Consider the following 20,356-nt stretch of genomic DNA (forward strand, 5'->3'; position numbering starts at 1 on the left):
GACGTCCGTTTGACGTTCTGGAAAATAATTCACAACACTGCAGAATCTAAGAAGCTCGTCATATTTTATTGCTTCTCATACAAGAGCTGAAGCAGAAAGTGAAGGATTTCTAGAAATTATTGATGAGATCAGACGTGGTGAAGGCAGCAGCGTTCGATAAAAAGTCAGCACACATTCAGAAGCTGTGATTTTCTCAGCAGTCGTTAAAAGAGAAAAGAGGCAATCAAAGCAATTTCCCAGATAATCTCCTGGAAGGTTCCTCAGAAATCTGCAAACACAGACCGACTGTCCAAGGCAGGTGTTGGTTTGTTAAATTCACCTTGTTCACAAATTAATTAAGAAAAATCTGCATCTAATTGCTTAGTGAACATTTTTACAATCATGTGGATTTTCTCACCCAGTCGAAAAAACAAGAAACTTAAAACCAAACCAGATGGTTCCAGTGAGACGGCACATCGTTTCCAATCAACTTCAAGTATCGACTGCAGAATTAAACAAAGAAAAGACGAGCTAACAAGGATCTGAAAGGTTGCTAGCCTAGCACTGCGTTAGCCGCTTGTGTTTTGATGCCATTATCGCCACCTAGTGGGGTTTTCAAAATAATCTGCACTTTAATATAATCAACTGTAACAAATTAATTATTCAAAATCTGGAGAAACTGAGATGTTTTCTCTCTGGCAACCTGTCAAGGATGTTTGTCATGCAAAGTGCTAGCTAAGTTAGCTACGCTAAACACTATGCTAAATCCAACATGATGTTTAGCAGATACTGATGCTAATGCTAATGCGCTAGCTTTAAATTATAGTTGCCCTTTAGTTTTGACCATCTCCATACTCTGCCAGTAGGTGGCGATAATGTTTTTTTTAATTGTTGCTGTGGGGGAAACAAGTTTCTGTCCTTTAAAGCTGATAATAACAAGTTGGGATAAAGTTTTAGAGTTTTGTTGTTACAATACGAAGATACAAAAATTACCAGAATGAAGTAATTCTGGTAATTTTGACTTTATTCTCAAATTACACCTTTATTCTTGCATTATTTTGACATTATTTCCTTAATATTTTGACTCTATTCTCGTACAAGTTTATCCTTATAATTATTTTACCCTTGTTATTTTATTTTAAGTTGCTTATTGGATGATCCTTGTTACGCCGTCAGAAAATGTGACAAATCTGGACACATTTTTAAAATTTAATTGTGATTTTTAATTGTAATAAAACAATAATTGTGGGAACATCAGACTATCGGTACGTTTCCTTAACGTCCTGCAGTTTTTCTGTTTCCACTGAATCTGCAATAAAAATAAACATGATGGAAATTGAACCCTGAAAAAATCTGATAATAGGGAAACAATATTTTACTGGACGTAGTTTTTGTGCAGAGATGAAACATGCTTGATGCTCCTGCAGTTTTTCTTTTGTTCTCATTTTTCCCCTCAGCAGATAAAAATGGAAAAATAAACTTTACGTTTGCTTTCCTAACTCTCCAGTTTTCATCTGCAGCTGTTACAGTATTTTTTGTTATTCACTCTGCAGGTACTAAAGGAAACAAAGTAATTCAGTTGTTTGGATCTAGAATCAAACTTTTTTTTTTCATGCACTGCAAAAACAAACAGCATAAAAATAAAAAAGCGCTGAGTGTAATGTTGCATTGGGGCCCCGACCCCAGAAATGTTGGTAGCAGCCCTGTTGGAGCACCAGTTTTATCTGAAGGCAGAAAACTGGCTGGAATAAAATGGCTTTTTGGTTTCAGTTTGAGCCGAAACGTTTTTTGTCTTCAGGTTTTTGGTCTCAGTGAAGCTGCAGCCGTCGGGTTTTAAAGGTTTTCAGCCTTTTGTGTCTCTGAGGTTCGTTTTTTGTTCCCCTTTCTGTCCTGCTCTGCTTCTGACGCATTCAGCTGAATCTACAATCTGTCATTTACAACATTTAGTAATTATCCCCTCCACACACACACACACGCACACACACACACACACACACACACACACACACACACACACACACACACACGCACACACACGCACACACACACACACACACACACACACCTCCCCCAGTTCAGACGCCTGAACGCCACATTTCCCCTCCGCCTCGGCGTCAGACGTACTCCTGCAGGCTGTAGTTGTCCTTCAGGTCTTTCTGTGGGACTTTCTGCCGGTCCAGAACCGTTTTCTCCTGCTTCACCTCATCCGTCTGCAGCCGCACGCTTTTCTTCTTCTTCTGTTTGGGTTCCACTTTCAGCTCCTGCCTCCTTTCCAGCCTGATTGAGTCGGAGTTGGAGACGCTGTCCGGTCCGGCGGACCCGCTTCCCGGACAGGACAGACAGAAGATGACTCCCCCGGCCAGCAGGAACCCGGCGGCGATGAAGGTGACGCAGAGCGCGCCGCCGGGCTGGTACTTGCTGCTGTCCGGCAGGTCGGTGGTCAGGAAGGCGGTGATGACCTCGTTGGTGAAGAGCGCCGCCGGAACCAGGCAGAGCAGGCTGGCCAGGACGAAGCAGCCGCCCGCCGCCATCGCCGTGTGGCCCTTCGCCCGCTGGCTGCCGCCCCACCGGGTGCATTTGAGCCCCAGAGAGCCGAGGCAGAGCCCGAACGCCGCCACCATGCAGCACAGAACCATGCCGGCCCGCATCATCTGCAGCGACGGCGGCAGCGACAGCACCGAGTCCTTCATGGTGCAGCTGAAGACGCCGGAGCTGTACCACACGCAGTCCGCCCACAGACCCTGCATCTGAGAGATGGGGGTCATGATGCTGCTCCACGCGTTCACGCTCACCTTCCAGTTGGGCAGCAGCGTCGCCACGGTGGCGCCCAGAACGCCCAGCAGCGCCAGGGCGAACGCCAGGATCTGAACGGCGGCGGACAGCATGTTTTACCCCCCCGGACACGAGGAGATAATTCCTCCAGCGGGAGGAGAGAGACGTGAGCGCGGAGCGTGACGGACGCAGCTGAGGCTGGAAATCTGGATGCGCCGGCTCAATGGCTCAATTGGTGATCATTGACTCTTAATTAAGTGCTCTTAAAGCGGCGGCGTCCCTCGCCGCTCCGCCGGACTGAAGCGATCCTGATGCAGCCAAACATCTGGAGGAAGTTGAGCAGAGACGCTCCGTCCAGCGGTGAGCGAGAGCGCAGCGTGTGTGGGCTCACTACCCCTCCGCCTGCCGTCTCCTTGGAAACCGGACGGCTTCAGCCCATCCTGCAGAAGAACCAGCAGAAGAACCCGGTCCTGCTCTCCAGCCTGAAGGTCAGCGCCGCCTCTCGCCGCTTCTGGGTCGTTTCCTGCAAACCTGGGTGAAGATAAGAGCCGCCGCTGATAGCATCAGATCGTTTGGGCTTCCAGAAGCGTCTTCGTCTGGTTTTGGTGATAAAGCAGAGAATCAAGGTGAAGAACCGCTGCAACGCGCTGATAAGGGTCCGCGGACCCGCCCGCCCACCAGCGCGGCCCGGCAGCCTGTTATTACCATAATCCTCCACACACAGCCTGGAAACTGTAAACACACATTTTCTCTGGGAGAGAAGAAGTTTAAAGAGTCCGCAGGCGTCGGTTCTGGCTAATTGATGTTGTTGCGTTCGGGTTGAAAAGTCCCAACAAAGAGGAAACAGAACCCGGACGTTTCGGTTCCCACCGCAGAGGCAGAGCTGACGTCTGTGATTGAATGCGGCCGCGTTTCACGTTCTGCTGCAGCAGTTTGGGTTCGTTGTCCTTTCACAATAAGACGCGTGGATCTGCAGCAGCAGCGACCCGACGGATCCGTTTCACCTGATCGGGATCGACGGGGCGGAGAAACTGCAGAACATTCTGGTAAAATAATCCAACAAATTAAAACGGAAAACAACTAAATACTAATTTAAGTTCTGCTTAATGATCAGATAATTGATTAATTTAACAAAAATATTGACTTTTATTACAATTTGCGCCAAAATAAGGTTTTACTGCAGCCACCGATTAACAGGGGAAAAGAATTAAATACATTTAATTTATTTTCATTATTTTAATTCTAGGAACAATTTATTTATTTTTTTTATTACTGTTTTATATAAACAGATTTCAGGTCCATTTATCAGAAATACAAACATTTTCTGATAAAATTATTTAATTTTTCATGTTTTATTAAATAATCTGATAAAAACCTAATGCTTTTGTTTTAATTGTTCTAATAAATCAGACATATCTCACTAAGCCTATAAAATTGTTCATTCTTATAGAAGCTTTGCTTATTTTTATTAACTCATACTGTGTATTTTATATGTTTATCTTTTTAATTTATTTGCTTTTTAAATATTTTAGTGCATTTGTAGTTTTAAGTTTATATTTATGGTCGTTAATTTATTCCTGAGCCGTCAGAATGAGTGATGCGGCGCCGCGGGGCGGGCCGCCCGGCGCCGCGCCGCGCCGCAGCGGTTTGATGCTGGTTCCACATCCTGAACAGAATGTTTTAACCTCCGCCTGCTTCGTGTCGCTCGCGAGGCGCCGCTCCATTACAGCAGCTCTCTGGAGGTTTGAGCGGCGCCTGCAGGCCTTCGCTCTGCAGAAAACACACAGAGGACAAACTCCCGTTTTCTCCCTCGTTCAGTTCATTTCAGAGCTGCTGGTTTTCGGCCTGCAGTTTGAAGCTCATCGACTTTTTTGGTTACATTTTTCAGTTTGTTTGGAAAAAACATTTATTAAATCTATTAAATCTGTTCTATTAAAAAACATTTAATAGAACAGATTTTTTTTTTACAGGTGAAACTCAGGAGCCATTATGAAGGACTTTTAATGTTTTCATCATTTTTCTTTGTTTCCTTACATATAATTTAAATTTTCTGTGTTTTTTATGGTAACATTAATGCGAATTATTGGTTTATTTCTTTCCAACCTATATTTAGTTGTTCCTGTAAATTTATTACTTTATTGATCACCAAGGGAAAATTGATCTTTTGTTGACACAAAGTATTACATTTATAGCAGATATAAATATAACCGTAAGTAGTATTAAAATTATAAGAATATAAACAGATCTGCGAAAATTAGAAATAATTTAAATATGACCTAAATAAGAATAAATACAATTAATAACATACATGTATGTTTATGATTTAGGGTGTTATTTAGCATTTAGTTTTAATTATTCATTGTTTTAGTTTTCATTTTAAGCATTGATTTTTTCCATGCTCTGTTTTTGGTAGATCTGATCATAACTGCTGATTGTTTTACATATTAAAATAAATTCTGTATTTTTAAATATTTACCTTGTTTTTTATGCAGAGACATTTTGTGTTGATATTTAATTCCTTCTGTAATAATTTCTTTGTGTGATTTTAATGCTTGCACTAATGTTTATTACCTTTTAATTTAATACAAATATTTTCAATATATTTTGTGTCTTTAGTTTTCAGACATTTTTATTTTATTTTGAATTAGTTTTACTAAAAGCTTTTGCAGTTTTTGTAATATGTTAAAGAAATATAGTGCTCACAATAATTCAGATTTCTGTTTTTTACACATTATTTGTTTTACTTGTTTTTATTCAAATTTTAAATTTGTTTTAGTGAAATAAATAAATATCCACTTTGTTCACATCTAAAGATTTTTTTATCTGTTTTGCTTTGAAATTATCACAGAATCACCTGAAAATTTGTTAATTTGATGAATACCTGGAAAAATAAATTAATAAAAAAATAAAAAATGTGATCAGTTTTGACATTTTTAAAATTAAACCAATCAGAACCTAAAATATGCCAGATTTTTTCCTTAAACTGACGTCTTCACACAGGACAGTGGCCGTGATTCCTGGGTCTGAAATCCATTATGACTGAAATTAGCTTCGGATTAAAGGCGACAGTTTGACCTCTGACCCCATGTAATTATAGTCTGGAGGAGAATCAAACCATCTGGAAGAAAGAAAAACCCCCCGGAGGCTTCAATAGACATCAGTTAACAGCCAGACAGGGATGTAAATGAAAAGCCTTATCTGAGCCGCACACACACACACACACACACACACACACACACACACACACACACACACACACACACACACACACACACACACACACACACACACACACACACACACACACACACACACACACTGGGCTTCCTACGCTGAATGTTTGGGATATAAATCTGGAAACGATTTAGATAAAAAAAAATGTTTCTAAATGAATATATATATTTTTTCAACGTTTTAAGTAATTTCTCTGTATCGTCTATTCAGTAAATTAAAGAATACATCCGGATGAAGCCCGTTTTTCAAATTAAAAGCACCTTTAGAAAACAACAACCTCTGAGCAAGTGAATTAAACGACTCGATTAGCTCTTCGTTACCCCATCAAGTTTAGGAAAGTTCTGTTAAAGAGACAATTTATTTGATCCAGGTGTGTTGGAGGAGGAATGCTTCTAAGTTTATCTTAAAACCCATCTATTTTACTTGGCTTTTAACTGCAGCAGGATCTAGTTTTAAATTGTATGTTTGCTTGTTTTTAAACTATAAGAGTTCTTATTTATTTTTTATTATTGTCATGTTGTGTTTTAATGTACAGCACTTTGTATCAGCTGTGGTTGTTTTAAAGTGCTTTATAAATAAAGTTGGATTGGATTGGATTGGTTTGGAGGACACCCCTGTTCTAAGGCATAATAATCTCAGGCCAAAGTAAGAAATCGACTTTAATTTAATTTTAATTTATTACATAGATTTTAATGCATAAAAAAATGTAACCCCATAAATAATAAAATAAAATAAAATAAAAACGACAAAAATCTCAAGCTGGAACCTTTGTATTCATACGTTTCCAGTACGCAGATAAACCTGACGCACAAGCAACATCCTCTAACAACAAAGCTGCTTCTCTGGGGTTAATTCTTCCTTCAAAAAATGATCTGATTTGATGCTGGAAAAGACTATTGTTGTGTTCACGATGTGCTAAAAGTAGTTAGCCTATCAGTAAAGCTATTAGAACCTAAAATGGCATCTCTATACCAAAAACGTAGCAGCTCAGACATCCTGAATGCTAATAGGTAGAAAAACCCTTTGCACCAAGCTGATGGTTGAATAAACTGGATAACAATTTAAAAATCAATAAATATATTTGTTGTTTTGCTCATATATCTGGTTAATCAATAATTTAGCAGCAAAATGGGATTTTGAGTTGAAAAGAGTTATTTTGTTAATACATTGATTTTGATTCAATTAATTGTGATTAATTAATCACAAACTCCACAATTAATGCAGTGAAAATTTTTTAATGAGTCCCACCACTAATAAATACAAATATTCATGTCAAAACTTCATGTTGGCACCTTTCAACAGCAGTAAGGTTTGTAATTCACTCTGCATTTAACCGAACTACTCACCTTAACGCCATGTTGAGTGTTTACATCCTGGTACTGGAGGAAAATTAGCTCAATCCCGGAACTCTGTAGATCCTATAAAATGCAAGTCAGTTAGACGGGATTTTCCCAACAGCTGCTTATGCTGCATTCAGGTACAGCTGGGACATCATAGGATATTTTACTCTCAAATATTCTCGATTTAAAAACAATTTAAAAGGTTTGACATTTGCAACTACGTCACTCGTTACGACGTTCTGTTAAGTCGAAGTTCCGTCGGTTTAGTACGTCATAAGGTTTTAAAGCAGTTTAATCATCTTCAGCATCTCTCCGACTACATGTCTTATGAGTTAATTACATAAAACACACAAACTCTGGTATTCTGCTTTGATAAAATAGACTAATAGACTTCAGATATGCTATTTCGACAGGGTAGGCCAAGCCGACAGAATACCGTTTTTAAGTGTTTAATTTGATCAAATCCCAGAATTTGCCTAAATTCACGTCACATGAACCACTTGTCATAAACCGCGTTTCTCCTACACTAAAAGTGTAGATTTATGGTTTCATTAACGACATTCTGTCCATGGTCGCTAATGATTAGACAGATTCATAATGAAATATTTGATTGCATCTTACTAAACTTACTTAAAAAGTGAACGTTAATCATCTTACCTTGTAAAAAGGTTTCGAATACAGACCTAAACAGCTGCTATGGTCGCCATCTTCTTTCCTCGTCAATGGTTTAAGACAACATTACGTTAGGTTTGCGTCCTTGTCTTGTTTGTGGCGTCAACGCTGTGCGGTGAAATCAATAAAATAAATCGATATCCGATAACCAACTGTCTGTTATTCGACAAGCTTTACAGGAGCCAACGGCATCTGGTTGTTCTAAGTCATGGCGGAGTGGGCTGGGCTGACGTAACGTGCAAAACGTCAATATGGCGTCCATTGTGGGCAACACAATTTTGCATTTCTACAAAAAATGTATATTAAATATGAAGTAACGAGACCACGAATAGCTTTAGACATAAGAATGTTTTGATCATCTAATGCTAACTGTTGCCATGGAGACAAAGCGCCGCCATTCATGCTAACTGTTGCCATGAAGACAAAGCGCCGCCATTCATGCTAACTGTTGCCATGGAGTCAAAGCGCCGCCATTCATGCTAACTGTTGCCATGGAGACAAAGCGCCGCCATTCATGCTAACTGTTGCCATGGAGTCAAAGCGCCGCCATTCATGCTAACTGTTGCCATGGAGACAAAGCGCCGCCATTCATGCTAACTGTTGCCATGGAGACAAAGCGCCGCCATTCATGCTAACTGTTGCCATGGAGACAAAGCGCCGCCATTCATGCTAACTGTTGCCATGAAGACAAAGCGCCGCCATTCATGCTAACTGTTGCCATGGAGACAAAGCGCCGCCATTCAAAACAATAAATGAGACATTGAGAAATGTTGGCATCAAAAATCAGTTTTATGAAATATTCTGCATTTTATCAGTGTTTAACAGCACCTCATCATTTACAGAAGAATACAAATATTTAAGAAAATAAATTACCAAAAACTTCGACAGTTTTTCATTTCATAATGAAACAGTTGCCCTTCAATAAAAATAAACAATATAAAAAACCAATATAAATAGAGATGGTAACAGACGCACGAAAGGCTTTAATATGAAGCAGCGGCTCTGGACTTTTATCCAGAAACTGCTTTTGTCAAATAAAAATATTTACAACTGGAGCTTAAGCTGTACACAGAGAGATATTTACAATTTATAAAATAAAATAAAAAATTCAGGATCCAAACATCAACATTCGGCTGGTTTCACTTGGTGATTCTGTTCAGACATTTACGTGATATAAAAATGGAAAATCAAAGTTTTCCAATGACCAGGCTTCTCTTCGGATCTTTATAAACTCGACAAACTGAAGATCAACTTCGTCTCTTATTAAATCTCCTCCTTCCAGAATAAAAAAATAAATAAATCTGAGTAAAAGACAGAAATGTTTCCATGGTTTCCAGTTTGTCTTTGAGGGAAAAGAAAATCCCTTCTGGTTTATGTGTTTTCGTATCAAAAATCATTATTTATTCGGTTTTAGATTTTCTGCTGGTGCCGGTTTGTTGGATCTCAAAGGTTCTGCTCCCAGACAACAGTTCATGAAATTTATTTAAATAAAGTACAGAAAACGTATAAAAATCGTGATTTCCACCCTTTAAATTAATACAAAAATTATCAGAGAAAAATACCGGAAATATTTCCATAAAACATTAAAATTTTAAAGTCAGTTTTTGACAAAACTAAACATAAATATTTCATGAATAAATTATTTTACATGAAAAAACTGACTAAAGTTAATAACTTACAAAAACGTCTGAAAAATATAGTGATATTTTACGAACTATAAATCAAATTTTGACTAAATATACTTTTGTCATCTGAGAAAAAATGTTAATGTTTGTAAATTGGAGGTGAAACCAGTGACATCAGTTTTTAGACAGTTTCTGTTTCATTGATGAAAAGATTAAAGAAATTCAGCTTAAAATCTGTATTTTCTGTTTTCTCTGAGTTTTTTTCCCTATAAAACTTTTTTGTTATTTAAAATTGTCTCATTATTTTTCCACATTGAAGGAAAGAAACTCCAGAATCAGATCCGGTTTAAATGAACTTCCTCGTTGAGCTTCAGCATCTGGAAACATCTGCTGGTTTAATCAGGTGTTTCTGAAGCAGCCAATCAGGACCTGAGTGAGTTTAAGATTCTAAACATCTGACTAAATATTTCCAGAGGTCATTAAAGGTCAATCAGACAGTCCACATTTACAAAATACTACAAAATACGATGTCGATAAAAATGTTTTGTTTGTGTTGTTGTAATTTTTAAGATTTTTAAAAATAAAAGTTTCCATAGATCAACTTGATTTAGTTTGATTAACAAAATCAAACAAAACTGATAGAAACTAATTGTTCTATTTGTGCTGGTAAAATATTGACACCAAACCTGCTTAATTTTGTAAATATGTGGTGGCTGGTTGACCTTTGATGACCCCTGGAAACATTTATTCACATCTTTAAAATGATAAATTAGAGTTTTTGCTGCAAAAACACGACAAGAATACAAAATGTTACAAACAAACTTTGGTCTAATTTACTAATTTACCTGCTCCAGAAACTAGACCAAAAATATTTTATAAGACTGAGATTTTGTAGCACAAACATTTAATTTGAAGAAGGTGGAGGCTCCAACGTCCCTCAGGTCCAATCAGAAGACAGAGACGAAGGTTCAAGTCCCCAGGTTGATGCTGTCCGTTTGGACCGCCTGCGCCGAGTCGTAGAAACAGTCTTCGTTGATCATGGACGTCATGCTCTGGACGCTGAAGTCTCTCCCCACAAAGCTGCTGAAGTCCAGTCTGTCGCCGGCTGCTCCCCGCCGCAGACTGGAGGTCCGATTCTTCTCCTCGTCCAGGCGCTGCGCCGCTCCTTGGTCCTCCTCGGAGACGTTGAGGCGCTGCAGCTGCGCCTCCAGCTCTCCGGTCAGGGAGCAGAGTCTGGGCCTCGTCCCGGAGGAGCCGGCGTGGCTCGGCAGCGGCGGCTCGGAGCAGGTTTCCTCCAGGGCGCCGCAGCGCTCCGCCGGCGGATGAGGGGCGGTTCTCTGGCGGTCGGAGCAACCGGGTCTGGGCCGCCTCCTCCAGGTGGCGCTCTTCTGGGCGGCCGACGGCCGGGTTCTCCTCAGGGAGCCGCTAGCAGCTCGGTCTTTGAGGAGGGAGCTGAGAGCGCGGAGCAAAGCGGCCTTCGCCTCCAGATCGCTGAAACACAAACAGCAGAGTCATCGATCCCGGTTCTTCTCTAGAGGCTCAGTTTTCCGTTGGACTAAAGGTTCTGGACAGGTTCTGTTCAGGGTTCCTAGAGAATGGACTGGCCTGGAAGACCTTCATCTGCTGTCTCGGTATTCATTAGTGTGGAAATCAATCCAGCCGCTACCATCACCTTCCCTCAACAGAAATAAACCCCTGATCCAGTCCTGGTTCTGGACTAACCCATTCTCCAGTTGTTCCCTATAAAGTTGGTACCTGCTGCACAGCTGGAAGACCGTCTCTGGTCGACCCTCGACCTCCGACCTGCTGTGAACCAGCTCCCACACACACGGGTCCTCTGAACCTGCAGACACACCGAGTCATTCAACCGAACGGCCCGGTTTCCACCAACACTCCTGCCTCTGTCGGCCCACTGACCTGGGATGTTGGCCGGTCGGACCTGAAGCGCTGAAACTGGGATCAACCAGCGGAACCTGAAGGGGTCCAGATCGGCTGAACGGGAGCTCGTCTGACGCAGGACACAAATAAAAAAAACATCAAGTTCTAACTCCGTTGGGTTTTGAGATCTAAACCAGAGTGGAACAGAACCGACCATTCTCTTCTTCAGCTTGTTCTCACGGTGAACCAGGATGACGGCTCGCTTGAACACTGAGGAGGCAGCAGTGACGTTAATTACCGACTCCAGACAGAAACTAAGCTGCAGAAGAGTTTGAACCAACCGAACAGCGTGAGCTGAGGCTCCTTCCTCAGCCGCCGCAGACACGGCAGAGGGTTCAGCCAGACCACCGGCGAGTGGACCAGGAACTCCCCCATCGAGATCTCTGTGACCTGTGGGGAGGCGGGATGATGTCACACCGTCCAGCAGGTCCGATGGCTCCTCGGAACGTTCACCTGGTTGGTTGTTTACCTGCTTGTCAGCGCCGCTCTGCTCGGCTGCCAGCTGGTCAAACACGCTGCCATAATCCTCATAGATCTTCTGCATCTCGTTGATGTGACTCGCTACCTTCTCCATCGCTCTCAGCGCCTCTGAGTGGACAGAAGAGGAAGTGCAGGCACTGAGAATATGTGCCTTTACCTGTCAGGTGTGTGTTACCTGTCGGGTGAGTGTGTTACCTGTCGGGTGTGTTACCTGTCGGGTGTGTGTGTTACCTGTTGAGTGAGTGTGTTACCTGTCAGGCGTGTGTGTTATCTGACCGATGTGTGTGTTACCTGTCAGGTGTGTGTGTTACCTGTCGGGTGTGTGTGTTACCTGTCGGGTGTGTGTGTTATCTGACCGATGTGTGTGTTATCTGACAGATGTGTGTGTTACCTGTCAGGTGTGTGTGTTACCTGTCAGGTGTGTGCGTTACCTGTCGGGTGTGTGTGTTACCTGACAGATGTGTGTGTTACCTGTCGGGTGAGTGTGTTACCTGTCGGGTGTGTGTGTTACCTGTCGGGTGTGTGTGTAACCTGTTGGGTGAGTGTGTTACCTGTCGGGTGTGTGTGTAACCTGTTGGGTGAGTGTGTTACCTGTCAGATGTGTGTGTTACCTGTCGGGTGTGTGTGTTACCTGTTGGGTGTGTGCGTTACCTGTCAGGTGTGTGTGTTACCTGTCAGGTGTGTGTGTTACCTGTCGGGTGTGTGTGTTACCTGTCGGGTGTGTGTGTTACCTGTCGGGTGTGTGTGTTACCTGTCAGGTGTGTGTGTTACCTGTCGGGTGTGTGTGTTACCTGTCAAGTGAGTGTGTTACCTGTCGGGTGAGTGTGTTACCTGTCAGGTGTGTGTTACCTGTCGGGTGTGTGTTACCTGACCAATGTGTGTGTTACCTGTCAGGTGTGTGTGTTTCCTATCAGGTGTGTGTGTTACCTGTCAGATGTGTGTGTTTCCTATCAGGTGTGTGTGTGTTACCTGTCAGGTGTGTGTGTTACCTGTCAGGTGTGTGTTACCTGTCAGGTGAGTGTGTTACCTGTCAGGTGAGTGTGTTACCTGTCAGGTGTGTGTTACCTGTCAGGTGCATATGTTACCTGACCGATGTGTGTGTTACCTGTCAGGTGAGTGTGTTACCTGTCAGGTGTGTGTTACCTGTCAGGTGAGTGTGTTACCTGTCAGGTGAGTGTGTTACCTGTCAGGTGTGTGTTACCTGTCAGGTGTGTGTTACCTGTCAGGTGAGTGTGTTACCTGTCAGGTGTGTGTTACCTGTCAGGTGCATGTGTTACCTGTCAGGTGTGTGTGTTACATGTCAGGTGAGTGTGTTACCTGTCAGGTGCATATGTTACCTGACCGATGTGTGTGTTACCTGTCAGGTGAGTGTGTTACCTGTCAGGTGTGTGTGTTACCTGTCAGGTGTGTGTGTTACCTGTCAGGTGTGTGTGTTACCTGTCAGGTGAGTGTGTTACCCGTCAGGTGTGTGTGTTACCCGTCAGGTGCGTGTGTTACCTGTCAGGTGTGTGTGTTCGGGGCTCTCAGCATCAGTCAGAGACACCAGCTCCCTCAGCAGCAGTGGATACTTCAGGACCCTCTGAACAGGTTTGATCAGGTACGACTCCAGAGAAGACGAGTGCTGATTGGTCGGATTCCTCGTCTCCAGGAAGTGCTTGAAGGCTGCGTCTGTTTTCGCTGCATCGCAGAAGCAGCTGTTAGGTTTGTCCAGCTCTCGTGTTTGATCAGATCAGACAGAAACAGTGAATGTTGGATGGTCACCTCTCTCCAGAACCTTCTGGACTTTGATGTGGTTGGCACAGAAGCCGCTGTAGAGCTTGAAGTGGTCGGCGTAATAAAGAAAGGATCCACCCAACGAGAAGAGGAGCATCTGAAGGAAAATCAGTATAAAAACTATGCTATGCTATATTACATTTTTAGCACCAAATCATTCTTAGATAATGAGGTTTCAGTTTCAGTCTGCTCAGTTCCAGGTTGACCTGTTTTAGTGTCTCTGTTACTTTAACTCCAACTAAGCTGTTGCTGCTGGCCACATCCTCCGACTCAGCGTTTAAACTCACGTGAAAATGGCTGCAAAAAGATGTGCAAATATACAGCTGTAAATCTTTGAAAAGCAGAAGTGGAGCCTCCTGCACAGCCAACAAAAAAGTAGAAAGTGGTTTCTGGATGGTATGTTATCTTTTGCACCAGCCATTGTGCAGCACATAGAGCGGTAAAACCAGCTGACCAAATGTGCTGGAGCGTAGCATGAGATTGTAGGCATGGAGGTGAGGAGCAGTACCTGTAATTTGTTTGAAATGGACAATTTTCCAGATACCAAAATACATGAACTTATTGCCAAACAAATAGATATTTTATTCTTTTTTTTTTTTTTAAACACTCAGAAAGCAGTAGGAAGCCAAATGGAAGCAGAAAAACATGCAAAATGTGAATTTTGCATATTACATCCTTTAAAATCCTTTAATTCTTCCATACATTTTAAATGAAAATATGCATTTTTAAAGTAAATTTGAGGAGGAAATCAGGTGACAATCAACCTTAAACTGCTCAGGAGTTTCCAAGCTGCTGAACTCTGGACAGGAAGCGATTCTCTCCTCCAGCGTTTGGAGGAAAACTCTCTGGAAGTCCAACATCTCCGGCAGACTGCCGAACAGCGCCTCCATCTGAGGGAGACGACACCTTCAGAACCAGAACCTGAAAACTAACAACAAAACCTCCGTGTCCTCCGTTTTCACCTCATCTTTACTGAGGAACGTCTCGGTCTGGAGCGGCGTCAGGTAGATTTCAAAAAGACAAACCAGATCCTGACGGGAACAAAATTAGAATGAAATTAGGAAAAGACATAAAAATGAAAATTAAATCCTTCACAGCAACATGGGGCGTCTTTTAAAACCTGTAAATTCCCACCTTGACGTAGGACTTCTCCGTGTCGACCAGCTCCTGGATGACTTTCCGTAGCCGCTGACAGACGCTCAGGTGGGCGGGGCTTGGCGGATGCAGACTCTCCTCTCTGACGTACGGGTTTCTGGGAACGTCAAAGTCCGACGTTTTACTTTCTGGGAAGGTGTGGTACAGGGAGAAAACCCGGTCCGTGTTCTGGAAGGAGAGAATAGAGGAACCCAGCGATGACGACCAATTAGATACATTTCATCCACAAATAATTTACATGTGTTATTATCCTGGATGAAGCCACAACTCCAGGCTTACAGCATGTCGGATAAAGATGTTCCGGCCTGTAGACACCGGTTCAAGAAGGTTAAAATCATAAAGAGTCTTTATGAGTATTTACATTTTAAAAAGACCAGAAAACATGAAACTGGTTCTTTGAGTCATTTGCTTCATCAAGCCAAGTGCTGAGAAGCTGCATTCAGCTTCTATGCACCACAAATCTGGAATAAACAATTAAAGGTTTTGGGCAAATTAAATATTCCTGGCAACATTTATATTATTTTTTTCAGAATAAACTGCACGTTTTGTTAAGTTTTGACATTCAGCTTTCACATAAATGCAGTTAGAGGACGTGTTTTCCACAGCGCCACCTTTAGGGCAGAGGGCACATTTTACCATAAACCCCAGAAACCAGGAACCTCCACTCAAGCCTGGATGAACATTTCAGTGATTCAGACACTGAGTAGAGAAGAAAGGAAGTAAAACCTTCGAACCAGAGCTGGACGGAAAGCAGCTTCTGCACCTCGTTCATCATCATAATCTGGTCTGTCAGTTTCTATTAAACGGCCGGCGGCCCGGTCGCTCCGCCGAGCTTTTAATAACAACCAAGGACGAGCCGGAGCGCTTTCACTGCCAGGAAGGAGACCTCTCTCCAGGAATCTGTGATCCCACTCAGGAAGCTTCCTCAGAAAAGTTCCTAAATCTGGTGTGAAAACATCTGATCTGCAGGACAAAAGAACCAAAATGAAACCCAACCTTGAACATAAACGCTCATTAACGGCTGGAGGAAAGCTGGAAAAGAAACGATGCTAAACAGCCCAGCAGCTCAGATCATCAGATCCGTCAGTCCTCTGATGCTGTTTGTATTCTTTTCCACAGATAATTTACAGTAAACAAACAAGGAAAAGCACTGAAATCACAGTATTCCATTTCTATGGAGCTAAATTAGTGCCATAAAATGAAACTGAAAAAGTATTTTGCAAGTGAAGAAAAACTCCACAAACCTCCAAAGCCACTTTTCCTGAAGAGTTTTTGGAATTGGATGCGGTCAGGGAAAAAACAGACTGAAAGGGCTGCACAAGTTTGATGCCATCATATTTTTTCCATTGAGATTTTCGTCATGTGTTGACGCAAGTAGCTTATAACAGTGAAGCATTTTATTTTGAAAACAAATCACAGAAGCATAAAATATTGATGATGTTTTGAAGGCATTTCTTTTTTCTCATTTCTCTTTGATATATTTTGACTAGTGATTAACTATCAATTATGATTCCACCCCCCCCCCTCCCACCGCCCCCCAATATCCAACATGAATTGTGAAAAAACCTTTTAATCTGAAAAATATATTTTAACTTCTTTTTCAGTTTCAGATTCTTTTTTTGTCTTCAGTTAAAAAAAAAAATCTTTACGGCCCTAATGTAGCTCCATACATGACATCCTCCCAGATTTTTGCTGTAGCATTTTTTCTTGCTTCTTTTTCATGAAGACCAGGTGTTTGGAGTCAAGACTAAATTGCACACAGAAGGACTATTTATTTATCAGTTGTATTTTGGTTTTACAAAAGAAGGATGTTGTATATAAATGCATGCCACACTTTCCAGATTTTCGTGCCAAAACTATTAAACTAACTATAACTTTTATTTTCCCCTTACATCTTTGCTCTACTTTGTGTTGTTTTGTCATAAAATCTCAATAAAATACATTGAAACTTTTGGTTGTAAAACAACAAAATGCAATAAAGTTTGACATGTTTAAGGTCCCGTATGTCTGTCGCCCTTTTCTGCACCAAATCACATCAAATTTCTCTACATCTTCCGATAATAGGTTTTCCATATGGCTGGTGTTTTCTGGTTGAGAGTCAGTGAACCAGTTGGCTCCACCTGAATCTGATTTGGTTTCTGCAGTTTCCAGAGTTCAGTCCGATCTAATGAGATCAACCAATCAAAGATCGATCGTTTACCAGCAGAGCGAAGCCGTTTGGAGCTCGCCGGCCCAGACAGCAGGTCGCCTCGTCCAGCAGCCCGACCCCCTCGCCGTCCTCCAGGGTGTCTGCGTCCTCCTCCAGCGGCAGCACCCAGCACAGGGCGCCCATGGTGAGGGGTCAGGGGTCGCCTCTGGGATCAACCCAGCTACTCACAAACACTCAGCAGCTCCTGCAGGAGGATTAGTCTGCTGCAACTTCACAAACACTCCTGACGGCGTAAACCCAGATTACCGGGCCGGCTGCAGGTCATGTGACTCACACTGGGAGGCAGGGGGGATTGTGGGTAAAATAGGGAAGAGTCGGTTTCCGCTCAGGGAGAAGATGAAGTTTGGGGTGAAGCAGTTTAGATGCTGCATCAGCAAATGTTTTAGTCAGAATCTATAAACCTCTAGAGTTCATCGTGGGAAATTATTGGCTAAATTTGCTTTTCTTCCCAGAGATCTGAGCTTAAATTCAGAAATTATGGACAAGAAAAGCAAAATTTAACTGGAAACTGAACTCTTTGAACTACCTGGTAATTTCCTGTTGCAACATTTGTTCCATTTCCAGCTGTTTTGTATCAAACAAACCAAACACTTTGAAACACCTGTTCCCCTCCTGGCCTGGGGTGGCGCTGCAACAAGGAAGAATATACCCAAAAACCTCTGAAGAAGACTCTGAGGTCAACTTCCTTCTTCATAAAATGTAAACAAAAATGAATGGCGTCAGATTTGAGTGATTGTAGGATTTCTCTTTTCCTTTGAGTCAGTTAAAACCCGTAGAATGAGCCAAATTTTTATCCGATTAATCATCAGAATAATCGCTGGCAGCTGATTCAAATAGTTTACAGATCGAAGCTCACCTGTTCAGGTGATTCCAGCGTGAGCGCCAAAGACGGGTCACTACCAGCAGGGGGCGCAGCATCTGAAAAACAAACAGGAAGTTAAAAAAACGGCTTTATTTCTCACCTAAAACTCATCAAAAATATGTCAAAATAAACAATCCAGCTCTGAAATCTGACATTGCACAACAAAAAACAACTCAGGTGTAAAATTAAGTAAAAATTACTTAATTAAGATGAATATCGAGTCAAGCGCACTTTTCTGTTACAGTGACATGAATTGTTAATTAAATTCAGCATTCAGGTAATTTGTTTTGTTGTTTTAAAAGGTTCTAACATTCATCTGAACTGCTGGTTCTGACACTGTGTCACTGCTAATCTCTGCCAGAGTTCTGCTGCGTTACCTGAGGTCCAGGTGTGCAGGTCGGACTGCTTGACCCAGAGGTCAGAGGGGTCAGGCCATGTGATGCTGGGCTCCTCCGGGTCAGGCAGCTCGTCTCTCCTCAGCAGCAGGCGGAGATTCTGGTGTCTGAAGAGAGTCTGGAGGTGATCCAGGTCCAGTCCGGACACGGCCGACCCGTTCACGGCCAGCACCTCGTCTCCGGCCAGCAGGCCTGAAGCCAGAAAAAGATTAGAAATAATCATGACATTTAATTGTGTTGACGGATTCATCTAACTGTTTGTTTGCAGCGATGAAGTTTTGAAAAGTACGACGGCATATCAGGGTCACTAAAAAGAAGCAGATTTATGACAAAAACTCTGAAATTTTCAGATTAATCTCAGAAATTTTCTAGAAAAAAATTGAAATTTTCTGAGTTTCAAGTCATAAATTTTCAACTTTTGAAACTGAGAAAATTTCCTAAAGCCAAACATTTAGAAATTTTTTAGATTAATCTCAAAAAAAGTTTTTAGTAGATTTTTAAAAATTTATTTAGTTTTTTCTTGAAAATTTTAAAAAATAATCTGAAAATTTCTGATTGTCCAGATCAGAGATGATACTCTGATAGAAGTTTTTCTTAAACTGATTGATTGGCTCTGTGTGTAAACCGTCTGCATCCAGTGGTCAGGTGTGAGATTTTTTTTTGTCATCATTTAAAAATGCCATAAAATAAAAATAAAGTCTGGACATACAAATATTAAATTTTTCCTTACTTATCCAAACCTAAAAAATAACTTTCAAACTGAAAATAAACTGGGGTCGCAAGTAAAATATTTCTTAGTTTCTTTTTATTCTTACATTTAAATCACCGTTTCATCACTTTCTGAATCAACTAAGAAGCTAAAAAATGTAGCAGATTAAACTCTGAATATGAGTGGCAGCCGGGTAAAGGGCGCCCTCTGCTGGAGGACCTCAGCATTGTTTTACCTCCTCTGGCCGACAGGCCCAGCGGATCGACCTCACTGACGAACACGTGACTTTTACCCGCTCCGTCCACGTGACCCGTCACCGCAAAACCTGCCGTTACGCCACATGAGAGACAAAATAGATAAATATTTAGATTATTTTTCAACATATTTACCCAAATTCAACAGCTTTATTAAGACATTTGGATAAATTAAAAAAATTAAACATCTCAAGCTGCAGTTTGTACAACGGCGAATTGGGGCAAATAGATAGAAGAAAAGGGAGCAAATTCCCGCCAAATACTCAGAAATTTTAGATTAATATCAGAAAGTTTCTAGAACAAAACATGAAAAATGTTGAGCTATTAAAGTAGGAAACGTTTTGACAAAAAACTTTGCTAGGAAACATTGATAAATGGCATTTCTTTAGTTTAAAAAGTCCTGTTTTTTTTGCGTTTTGAAAGTCAACAAAAGTGTAGAAAATTTCAGATTTTTTTCTAGGAAATTTTTGACTTCAAGCTCAGACATTTACAAGATTTTTTCAATAAAATATTTGAACTGAATCTCAAAATTTCTGAGTTTTTTTAAATTTCAAAATCAAAATGTATTTGTATAGCACATTTCAGCAGCAAAGCATTTCAACTTTTTTGTAGCAAATTCTCAAATTTTGAATCTCAGAGTTTCATTCACTAACAAACACACTCAGGAAATGTCTGGAGTGTTTTTCTCACCAAAGTCCTGGTCTGCGTTTGGTCGGCAGACGTTCAGGCTGAAAACTCCAGCAGCTGAAGGAAGACGCTCCTCACTCAGCTGAAGTGCAAATCAGTAGATGGTTAATGATCTCAGCATAATTATTATTTTAACTGAAAAATCCTTCAAATTATCATATAAAAAAGTGGTGATTTTTTTCCCCGAAAGAGATTTTCAAAGACCTTTGGCCATTATTTTAGGAAAATGATTAAATAGGAAATAGAAAAGCAAAAAGGCACATTTTCAAACC

At 41.5% G+C, this 20,356-nt stretch overlaps 2 protein-coding genes across 3 annotated transcripts in view; both read right to left on the reverse strand.

The window, feature by feature from the left end:
• Positions 1–47: 47 nt before the first annotated feature.
• LOC103457168 (claudin-20-like) lies at positions 48–8,685 on the reverse strand. Its single transcript, XM_081602752.1, has 3 exons — positions 7,983–8,685; positions 7,332–7,403; positions 48–3,282 (listed from the first exon to the last, which is right to left on the reverse strand). Exon 3 carries the CDS (start codon positions 2,862–2,864, stop codon positions 2,094–2,096), a length of 771 nt encoding a protein of 256 aa, XP_081458878.1. The 5' UTR covers positions 2,865–3,282; positions 7,332–7,403; positions 7,983–8,685; the 3' UTR covers positions 48–2,093.
• An 82-nt stretch (positions 8,686–8,767) lies between these two features.
• Positions 8,768–20,356, reverse strand: part of tiam2b (TIAM Rac1 associated GEF 2b) — a 45,744-nt gene continuing 34,155 nt past the window's right edge. For both annotated transcript variants that reach the window (XM_017302352.2, XM_081602724.1), the window contains exons 13-27: positions 20,088–20,166; positions 19,379–19,468; positions 18,417–18,626; positions 18,034–18,095; positions 14,948–15,136; positions 14,776–14,844; positions 14,578–14,703; positions 13,802–13,910; positions 13,538–13,717; positions 12,030–12,148; positions 11,842–11,950; positions 11,715–11,770; positions 11,540–11,630; positions 11,378–11,465; positions 8,768–11,113 (exon numbers count right to left, since the gene is read on the reverse strand). In XM_017302352.2, coding sequence (XP_017157841.2) covers positions 10,591–11,113; positions 11,378–11,465; positions 11,540–11,630; positions 11,715–11,770; positions 11,842–11,950; positions 12,030–12,148; positions 13,538–13,717; positions 13,802–13,910; positions 14,578–14,703; positions 14,776–14,844; positions 14,948–15,136; positions 18,034–18,095; positions 18,417–18,626; positions 19,379–19,468; positions 20,088–20,166 — 2,100 coding nt within the window. In that variant the 3' untranslated portion in view covers positions 8,768–10,590. The remainder of the gene's footprint in view (positions 11,114–11,377; positions 11,466–11,539; positions 11,631–11,714; positions 11,771–11,841; positions 11,951–12,029; positions 12,149–13,537; positions 13,718–13,801; positions 13,911–14,577; positions 14,704–14,775; positions 14,845–14,947; positions 15,137–18,033; positions 18,096–18,416; positions 18,627–19,378; positions 19,469–20,087; positions 20,167–20,356) is intronic.

The sequence above is a fragment of the Poecilia reticulata genome, chromosome 21 (assembly GCF_904066995.2).
Source record: "Poecilia reticulata chromosome 21, P_reticulata-male-v2, whole genome shotgun sequence".
Lineage (NCBI taxonomy): Eukaryota > Metazoa > Chordata > Actinopteri > Cyprinodontiformes > Poeciliidae > Poecilia > Poecilia reticulata.

Excerpts from the sequence above, each read along its gene's own strand:
- LOC103457168 (XM_081602752.1), bottom strand. The coding sequence starts at position 2,864 with ATGCTGTCCGCCGCCGTTCAGATCCTGGCGTTCGCCCTGGCGCTGCTG.